Here is an 11,202-nt window from a genome sequence, read left to right on the forward strand (position 1 = left end):
AAAAAGCGTGAAGATTTCATTTCATTTCATTTCATTTCAATTTTTTTTAAATTGACTAAAAATAGGTAGATGAAAATAAAAATTGAAATCGAATGCTATGAATGATGATGATGATGATGATGGGAATTCTAAAAGTCTCACACGGATATTTTTGTTGTTGTTGTTGTTGTTGTCATCACTTGAACAGTGATAATCTGGCATCACATTTTATTCACTACTAAAATATACATATTATTATCGAATCATTTTTACCATTTCAACAACTAAATAAATTATTTACAATTTCCTTGGTGAATTTAAAAAAAAAATTCATTTGATTTGACAACAATGTAAGAAAAAAAAACAAGAAAAATAACCATTTGCATCAATCGAATATTCAGGATATATGATGATGATAATTTAAATTCAATATAAATAACGGGAAATTTCTTTTAAAATACTTGAAAAAAAAATTTTTCGAAAAAAATTCTCACACTCAATCATTGTTATATCACTTCCCTCCAACAGTGATTCGTAAATTGTCATTTATAAAAAAAAATGATGAAAAAAAAAATTTCAATTTCTTCAACTACCAAAAAAAAAAAAAAAAAAAAAAAAAAAAAAAATTTCTTGAGTTCACCACCACCACCACTACCTGCACCATATTGTCATGATTAACTTGGTCTACCAAAAGATAAGAAATTCTTATATGTGTTTTTGATAAACACCGATAATAATAATAATAATAATGATAATGAAGGTTCAAATTATAATCAAATAAAATGAAATAAAAATCTAAAAATTTATTGGCTTGGAAAAAAATCAGATTGACCAACTAACTTACTGACTGACTGACTGATTGAATGAATAAATGACCGACCCGAATCATAATGGTCTATTGACCGACTGTACTTTTTTTTATTCATCATTATTAGTGACAGAAAAAAAATTCAAGCACTTTCCACCATGATCATAACAATCATTATAAACCCGTACATTATGATTGTTGTGGTGGCCACACCATCATCATCATCATGGTCACACTATAGTGTTTGAATCTTTTTTTCAGAAAAAAAAGATAAAAGGAACGCGACCACAACGACAATATTTGGTTTCTCTTCATAGGTTTCGATTTCTATTGTATTTCTTTTCTCTTTTATTATTTTCTTTGGGTAAACAGATTCTCTTCATCAAATTTGTGTATTTTCTGTTTTGCATTGTCATATCTTGGTTGCATCATCATCATCATCATCATCAAAAAAAAAAAAACCGTTGTTATTATTTGTTGCTGACCGAATCTGCTGATCTTGTCCATTCTCTTCGTATATTTGGGTTTCTCTTTCTGGTATATTCCCTATGTCTATTTCTCTTTTTGCGTTGTCGATTGAAACGACAAAAAAAAAATTTTTTTTTTGCTGTCGATAATTTTTTACACACAATGTACATAACGTGTCGATCCAATGAATTTTTTTTTCATTGTATGTATGAAAATCTTTTTAACAAAAAAAGATGCTTTCAAATTTTTCAAATCCTTTTTCAACTAAAACATGTCGGTCCTGAAATCGAATTTATTCGTACAACAAACATACATCCAACAAGAACGATCCGATTTACCGGCACATTTGAAATGATCATAAAATTTATTTAATCTTTGTCAATAATGGTATTGGCATATCGATAGTTTGTTGATGATCGACAGTGTGTGTGTGCTTGTGTATTCATGTTCATGTGAAAAGATTTTGTCTCAAGTTGAAAAAATGCATTTTTTCGTGATTAATATTCAAATTCTTTTTTCCTACAATCAAATGAAATATGTTGAATTTTGATTTTTAATAAAAAATTGTTACAAATTAAGTGATTGTCATCAATCTTGATCGGCCACGCTTTTTTATGTAAATTCAAAAATATATTCCCTTGCACATCATCAAATGGTGAAATGTTTTCATTATCAAAACAACACGAATAAAATTCCATGAAATCAACAAAAAAAAATTTCAACAAAATAATCAATAAAAATGGCACTTGGCCTAAATCTATTGGTAGCATCATTACCGGCATTAATACCGATAACGGCATTCTGGTTCTATGCTGTCACACAACCACCTGTATCAACTAGATATTGGGATTCGGTAAGTAGAATAAAATTCAAATTTCAAATTTAAATGTCCAATATGAAAATCAGCAATCATATAATGTTATTGAAATTTAAAAAAAAAATCAATAACATTCAATGAACCAAAGCATGGGAAGATTTTTTTGGGAAAAAAAATTGATCGGCCCTTATTTACATGTGGTGATCTTGGGAGCGTGAAAAAAAAATTTCGACCATATTATATATTGTTGTTGTTGTTGTTTCAACTGGGCAACAGGTTGAATTCGTTCGATTGTTTTTTATTCGTTTCTCCTGCGGGTCATTAAAAATCTATTGATCAATCAATCAATCATAGTTGTATCGATCAAGTAATGCAAAAAAAAGCTAGGCTAAGGTAATTCAATTCGATTCGGATACAATTGTGTGTGTGTGTGTATGATGGTAGTGGTTGTTTTGCCTCCTCAAAAAAAATGAAAAAAATCGATCTATGTCAATCATAGAAAAAAAGTAAAGATCTTACTTGCTACTGGTGGACGACAATCAACCGGGATTGGATTTTTTTTTCCTTTGTAATCGATCGGTAATTTTTTTTTCTTTCTTTCTTAAAATTTGCTCTGTCATGTTTGTGAATATATGTATGTGTTTGTGTTTGGATGTCGGAAATAGCATCATCAGCAACGATGATTACATCAAAAACAACAGCAACAAATTTCTTCCTCATTTCATCCTAATCGATGATGATGATGATCCAGGTATGATGTTTCAAAATAAAAGACAATATAAAATAAAATCCACGATGATGATGATGATGATGATTGTCCCTAAAAATACGAAAGAAATTATGTTTGTTCCATAAGAATCCATTAAAATGGATAACTGTTTCTCGTTTGTGTGTGTGTGTGTGTGTGTTTGTATGTTTGAAATTATGATGATGATAAAATATAAATTGATTGAAAACATAGTTTAGAAAAAGAGAAATGTGTGTGTGCAGAAATACTCTGAACATTTGGTTGAACCAAATTAAATGTCTGGATTTGGATTTTTTTTTTCACCGTTTGTTGTTGTTGGCTGGACAAAATCATTGTGATGGACAATAATTTTTTTTTGCGTGCGCAAACACACGCTATATTCAAATCTAAAATCGATGGATAATGTATTTTCTTGCATAAAGTATGTTTGTGTGTTTGTGTGTATTTCGGGTGAATATAATACATTGTTGCTCTTTCATGCATAATAAAATTTGACTAAAATTAAGTCGAAATTTTTTTTTACAATTTTCTCTTTTTCTTTTAGAAAATTGGGTTTTTTTTATATCGGTGTAAATCAAGTTATAATGAAAATTCAAAAATTCAAGTTGAATTTCAATCATCATCATCATCATCATTATCATCATCATCATCATCATAATCATTATCGTGAATATGTCACTTTTGTTCTTGAATCTATGAGTAAAAAAAAATAACGGTACATATGCATGTTTTTAAATTAATTTTTGTTGTTGTTGTTTTTTTTGTTATTCAATAATTTAATATTTACCATCCTACACTAGTCAGACATCATAGTGAAAGTGGTTTTTTTTATCATCAAAATTAACCTGACATCGATATATATACGTTAACTAACGAACTAACTAACTAACTGTGTTAGTCTAATAATGAAGGAGAAACCAGGAAAGAATACATGAATAGCTGCCTGGCTGGTTGGGAGAGAAAATTATCCATTTACAACATCAGAGATCTGAAATTTTATGGTATAATAATGTCTGGTAAAAAAAAGGGAAACCTAACCTGGAAGATGATGATTAACAAAAAAAAAGCAAATTTAATGAATGAAAATTATCATCAAATCATTTATTATTACAATAGCCATAGTATTTACTAGATGATAGTAAAATGAGATGTTAACGAAATTGTATACGAGAAACAAATCTAATTACATGTTGTTGTGTAATTTTTTTTTCTCTCATATCTTTCATATTCATAATTATGTTGATGATGATGATGATGAAAAAAATCCATTTATACAGGAATTCTTGTTAACTCTTGTGATTTTTAACATTATCACCCGATTACATGTGTTTGGTGATGTTGTCTAAAATGTCTTGGTCCATAATTGAAAAGATTGGTTAACCAGTTTTTTATTTGGTTGTCAAAAAACAAAATTTCGCTCTTCTCGATCATATAAAACTAACAAGTATTTTCGAAAAATTTTTTATTCATAAATCATAAATTGAATTCAATTTTCAACTAATCAACAGCAACAAAAATTTTTTTTTTTTGTTACCTCTAAACACCATCATTACTATATTGTGATGTGTTTTTTTTTCTTTCTTACTTCTCGCACAATAGTAGGTAAATATAACAGATATAAAAGATTCAAATGATTCAAGTGATGAGTACTTGACCTACAAACACACACACACACAGACAATGTGTAAAAAAAATCATTATTTACTTCGTGTAAGGATTAAAAAGACCAATTCCCGGTGAATTTTGATTTCCATACCATTACAATTTGTCTGTTTTTTTTTTGATCATTATCATTGAGTATATATCGATGAGTGTGATGTGATGTGATCAATTGATTTGTATTGTATACCTGCCATACGGTGTTTTTCATACTTCTTCTTCTTCTTCTTCTTAAACATTTGACCAAAAATAATTATTATCAAAGTGTTTTTTGCGGCTATTATCAGATTGGATTGGTTATCACATGTGATTGTTGTTGTTGTTGTTGTTGTTATTGTTATTATGGTGTTGTACAAATAGAGAATCTACATACATGAATTTGAGGTCATGCCCGTTTTTTTTTCTTCTTCTTTTGATTTGTTAGTTTTTCATTTTCATTCTTGTTTTATGATGTATGTGTGTGTGCGTGTGTGTGTGTGTGTTTTAGATTGTTGAATTTTAAAATAAAAAAAAATCTTTAATATTTTTTTTCTATTTTTATAACCAAAACATCGAAAAACATGATAAATAAAATATATACTTTTGTGTAATCCATTGATTTGGTTTGGAATATATTTGTTGAAAAAGTGTTGAAAGCAAAAAAAAAATCTTCAGCTTTTCAAGAACTTTTGAAAAAAAATAATTCAAATTAAATAAAACCGGTGATTTTCTGTTTGTTTGATTTGATTTGATTTGATTTGAAGATCAATCAATCAGATGATTGAACTTGGATCCGAATCTAATCGGATCAGATTGGAAACTTTTGAAATTTTTTTGTACGCACCAAAATTTTGGTGGTCATCACCTTGTAAAATAATATTTTTTTTAGGTCAAATTCTAAAAAAAAAATTGTGTATATGTGTGTTGTGCGTAGGTTGAACAACAACATTTTGATTCATATTTGACCTTGGTCAATGATCAAGTTTTTTTTCAATTTTTTTTTTTTTTTTTTTTTGATAGAAGAAACTCGATGAAAACCGAAACCAATCGGTACAAACACACATACACATATCAGATAATAAACAAAACAATGATTGTCATACGGTGGTGATTTAACGATTCTCGAGCGAAATTTTTTTTTTCTCGAAATCAAAGTCAAAGTCAGGTTTCAGGTAGATATCCCGTCGTCGTTGTTGCCATTGTCTATTGTTCTTCTTTTCTTGATAATGTTTTATTTTAATATCTTATTTCCAAAGTGAAATTGATTGAATTATGGTTGAACAACAACAAAAAAAAATTGTCTCAAAGAACCAATCTTTTTGTCGTTGTTGTTGTTGTTGTCATCATCGTTCTATGTGTATATGGTTACAATAATCATGAATGAAAGAAGAAGAAAAACAAAATCTGGGCTATACAAATGCAAGTGCAACCAAAAAAAAAAAAATCATCTAAATGACATGGTTGGAAGGGATTGAAATATGCTTTCGAGAATCATCATTTATAATAAAAATAAAAAAAAGACGAGAATTGCCTTGAAAAAAAACTAAATGATGTGTGTTTGTTTTGGTTTTTTTTTTCACTCAACAAAAGCAAAATTGACAATTGAATGGCAAGATCAAAACTTTATTGCAGTGTGTATAGTATTAATGGAACAACAACAACATGGGCAGCAGAAAAAAAATTTCTTTAACCATAAAATGGATTACTATGAAATATATTCTTACAAATGATCATACAGCATCATAATAATGATGATATATACTATTTTTGTGTGTGTGTGTGACCAGTATACAGTTTCCTTAAACTACACGAGTATAGACTACAAACAGAAAAAAAAATACTGGATGCCAAATCATTCCATTCAGCAATCACGATTTTTTTTCCTGTTTATATTTAGAATCTAATCGTTCTTTTGTCATTTTCCAATTTTTTTTGTTGTTGTTGATTTTTATTATTATAGCAATATGATTACATTGTAGTCGGTGCCGGATCTGCCGGCTGTGTTGTTGCTAGTCGGTTATCTGAAGATCCAAAAATTAAAGTATTATTATTGGAAGCCGGTGGATCGGAAAGTCTTGTTTCGGATATTCCACAGACACCTGTTATGATGCAAGGAACACCATTAGATTGGCAATATGAAACCGTACCACAGGAGAATGCCTGTTATGGTCTTGAAGGACGTCGATCCAAATGGCCCAGGGGTAAAGTTCTTGGCGGTTCATCTGCCATCAATTATATGATGTATGTAAGAGGTAAGGTGTTTTATCGATTTCGGTTTTTCCAATAGAAAAAAAATTATCGATTTTGTTTTTATGATAGGTAATCGACATGATTTTGATGAATGGGCTGCTGGTGGCGCTTATGGATGGTCATATCGAGAAGTGTTACCATATTTTATACGTGCTGAAGATAATCAAGATCCGGAAATTGCATACAATGGCTTTCATGGACGTGGTGGCCCATTGACCGTACAACGAAGTAAAATGGTCAGCCCATTGGCCCATACATTTGTTGAAGCCGGAAAACTATTTGGTATGTAAACAAACAATGATAACCTCTATGTTTTGTTGTTGTCAAATTAAACATGAATATAAATTTTTCTTTATTTTTTTTTCGTTTTGTTTTTTCATCAAACAAACATCACATTCATTCAAATCGGTTCAATACGATTCGGTTTGTAGGTTATCCAAACATCGATGTAAATGGACGAAATCAATTTGGATTCACTATACCTCAGGCAACAATTCGTCGTGGTGGCCGTTGTTCATCAGCGAAAGCCTATCTACTAGGTGATGCACGTTATCGTGCCAATTTGCACGTAGTCACATTTGCTTTTGTCATCAGAGTTTTATTCAATGAACTTAAAGAGGCTGTTGGTGTTGTATTTGATCGATTAGGTGAACGACATCAAGTTTTTGCCACTCGTGAAGTTATATTATCGGCCGGTTCTATTGGTTCGCCACAACTTCTCATGCTATCAGGTATGTGAAGACAAATTGTTGAAGATTGAGGCGGCATCAAGTGGTGGCTATTGCCAACATTGATGTTTTCCGTCGACACTTGCAAAAACATGTTTCGAGCTTAATGTTTTGTTTTTTTCTTGATTAATTCAAATATATAAAGGTGTCGGTCCTCGTAGTGAACTTAACCGACATGGCATTCCTGTCATTTCGGATTTACCGGTTGGTCGTAATCTTCAAGATCACATCTATCCCTTGGGATTAAACTTTATCGCTGATGACTCATTACGGCCAAAAGGTGTTACATGGACATATATTCAATCTCGTGTCCATACGTTACCCAATATATTGAAATATGTGTCATTTGCCAAAGGCCCTATAGCATCGATCGGTGCATTAGAAGGACTTGGATTCATTCGCACAAGCTTTGCCAATCGTACATTTCAAGATTGGCCAGATTTTCAGATTCATTTTCTTTCCGGTTGCATTTCATCAGGTCTGTCATAATGGAACTTTCTTCCCAAAATTAAGCAAGTAACAATGATCTTTTTATCTACTAGATGATGGATATGTATTCCGTAGAAATATCGGCATTACCGAATTTCAATGGCAAAAAACATTTTTTCCATTTGTGCAGAAAGAATGTTTCACTCTATTGCCTGTAATGTTGAAACCAAAAAGTATCGGATATATTAAACTTCGCAGTGCCAATCCATATCATCATCCTATCATCAATCCACGATATTTTACCCATCCGGAAGATCTAGAAAAAATGGCCGATGCTATGGAAATTTCATTCAGAATCGGAAATTCATTACCGTTTCGACAAAAATATAATTCACAACCAAGTGGACTAGTCGTTCCAGGTATAGTGTCAGGTTTCCTCAATAAAAACTTTTAAACGAAATCTATTTTTTTTTCTTTTTCAAAAATAGGATGTGAATTATATCCATTATATAGCCGTAACTATATGAAATGTTTAGCTCAAATATTTACAGTCACTATCTATCATCCAGTTGGTACATGTAAAATGGGTAGTCCTAGTGATCCAACTACAGTTGTTGATCATGAACTTCGAGTTAAAGGTGTAAGACGATTACGAGTAGTTGATGGATCGGTAATGCCCAGAATAACCAGTGGAAATACGAATGCACCTATTATTATGATTGGTGAAAAAGCATCAGATCTAATCAGAGGATTTTATGTAACACCACGAATGGGTTTTAGCAATATAATTAACCTTTATACGAATAATATCGGCATTGGATAAATGAATTACGTCATACTATTTATTTATAATACAAGAAGCCATTTTTTTTCTTTATAGTCACAAATTCGCCATCACAATCGATGGACAAAGTCGTCGATTGTTTGCCTCTATAATTATATAAATTAATTGATTTTTTTTCTACAAATTGTTTTTTCGAATCCAGTCATAATTTAACAATTTCATTTGTCAATTACTTAATTGTACTTATTATTTTTTTTTTTGGTGATTTTTTCTTTGTTTCAATTTTTTTTTTGAATTTTACAATTCCACAAAGTTTTATTGTCGTTGTAAATACCGTCAGCATTATGTAAATACTTGCTATTTTTTTAAGACATTTTTCCATGTAAGGAATTTTTTTTTTTTTTGCAATTCGATTTGACAAATTATGATGAGAAGATGGCATTTTTTTTAAAAATAGGTGACTTTTAATTATAATGAATTAAATGAATTTTTTTTAAAAACTTTTTTCATTTGAGACCATTCTTGTATACAAATGGATCGTTTGAACTGATTGATTTTTGCTCAACACATGCAATAATAGTGGATTCATCATTTGATGTTTCATACATTATCCATTGTATTGATTGATTGATGGGATTCATATTTAATGAAAATTGTGTTTATGATTTTCTGTTTTGCATTGCATGAGATTAAAGGTAAAAAATCATCATTGTTTTTATTGTTTTTATCTTAAAATGATGAAAATTTGATTATAACTTTCAATCCAAAATCATTATTATTAATGATAATAATATTACCTGGAACAATTTGCATATTAAATGGACAGCAATATAATTTTCTATATATCATATTATGGTCAGAAATTTGAATTGATGGCTTATGGAATATGTAACTACTCAACAAAAAAAAATGAATGAATAAAAATTTGTCGACTATTCATTTTGAAATGATGAATGAAAATTCATATCGGATTTCCGTGTGTACACCAATTCAAATTGTGTTTTACCTTTTATTTGGTTGAATGATAATATCCGTCATTGACACTTTTTTTTTGGCAAGGAATATATTGTCATTTTTATCCATTACCATACACTATTTCAATGGCAAATAATGAGACAGGTTATTATTTATCGAAAAAAAACTTTTCCATAGCTAAGTAATCCAAAAAAAAATGAAATGTATAATAGTGGGGCAACTAACTATACAATACAATTATTATTTGTGAACAAAACAATGGAAAAAAGTGAGAAAATGAATTTTTTTTTCGCTTTCATTCACATAGAATTTTATTTAAAAAAAAAAATTTTATTTTCAAGTTTCATTACTTCATTATTATCACATTGAAATTAAAATGTTTATATTATGGCAAAAACTTTGTTTAGTCCAAAAAAAAACTTGTAATATAAGAACACCATACATCAACGAATACAATGACCATTAAAATCATCTTGACATCAAGTTCATCTAATGATGATGATGATGATCAAATGACCATTTTTTTTCATTGAAAAAATTATGAAAAAAAATCTCTCAAAAAAAAAAAATAAAACCTAGTTGACAAGTGGTGAAAAAAATTGTCAAAAGAAATAAAAAACAATTGTCGAATATTTTGGATGAATGATTCAACAAAAAAAAAAGACCGCGGAATCGAAATCTACTTTATTATTTACCATTCGATCAATAAATCAATGTTTCTTGTATGACATGTGACAAATGTTTGAAAAATGATTATTGTCATCAAATTGAATGAATGGTTGACAAAACATAACATATTTTTTTTCTTTTGAAAATGAATTTATGCACAGAAAAAAACAAGGGAAAATAAAATATCGTGAAAAGAGAAAAACAGACAAATTACCAGCACCGAAACATGTATATACGGGTGAAATTTTTTTTTTTTTTTTTATTTCGGGATAATAAAATATCTATGTATGTTTGAATATTATTCAAATTATATTATACAACATAGAAATGAAACAGGCAGCAGCAGCAGCAGTAACTGCTACTTGTTGTCTGATTATAACTGCTGTCCATCATCGCCTCTTTTCATCATCATCATAACGGTCATTTTATTGCATGTCCAGTTCATATAAATTATTATTATTCACTAAAAGGCTCATGTGTTCAAATCGCCCAAAGATGATGATTCTGAAGTCCGCTCCCAGCAGTAGTAATAGAAATAAAAATTTTCTCAGCACATAACATATAACTCAAGCCCTAACTGGAATACATTTTTTCAGGACAAATTTTTTTTCCATATAATATCTATATGTATACATTGCTCAGCTTGGTGCAAATGTGAATGAACAAAACGAAGAAAAATAAAAAAACAAAAAAATTATCCGAACAAGACAGGCCTACCATTATCTTGCCTTTGTTTTTTTTTTCTTAATTCATTCACCATTTAATTCATTCATTCATTCATTTTGTTCCATTTCTTATCTCTCTTTCGTTCATCAAAAGTTGACATTTTTTTTCAACAACAATAAATGATAAGTGTTTGTATATATCAAATGATCTGTATTCTACTTTCAAAAAAGAACAGCTTCCAGA

The 11,202-nt window shown here is 29.5% G+C and overlaps 1 protein-coding gene across 1 annotated transcript; it reads left to right on the forward strand.

Annotated features, from left to right (window-relative positions):
• The first annotated feature begins 1,729 nt into the window (after positions 1-1,729).
• LOC124494419 (glucose dehydrogenase [FAD, quinone]) lies at positions 1,730-9,149 on the forward strand. The gene is made up of 7 exons (XM_047057578.2): positions 1,730-2,108; positions 6,419-6,710; positions 6,778-6,990; positions 7,140-7,439; positions 7,582-7,914; positions 7,979-8,284; positions 8,354-9,149. Exons 1-7 carry the CDS (start codon positions 1,995-1,997, stop codon positions 8,686-8,688), a joined length of 1,893 nt encoding a protein of 630 aa, XP_046913534.1. The 5' UTR covers positions 1,730-1,994; the 3' UTR covers positions 8,689-9,149.
• Positions 9,150-11,202: the final 2,053 nt, after the last annotated feature.

Source organism: Dermatophagoides farinae, chromosome 3, assembly GCF_024713945.1.
Source record: "Dermatophagoides farinae isolate YC_2012a chromosome 3, ASM2471394v1, whole genome shotgun sequence".
Taxonomy (NCBI): domain Eukaryota; kingdom Metazoa; phylum Arthropoda; class Arachnida; order Sarcoptiformes; family Pyroglyphidae; genus Dermatophagoides; species Dermatophagoides farinae.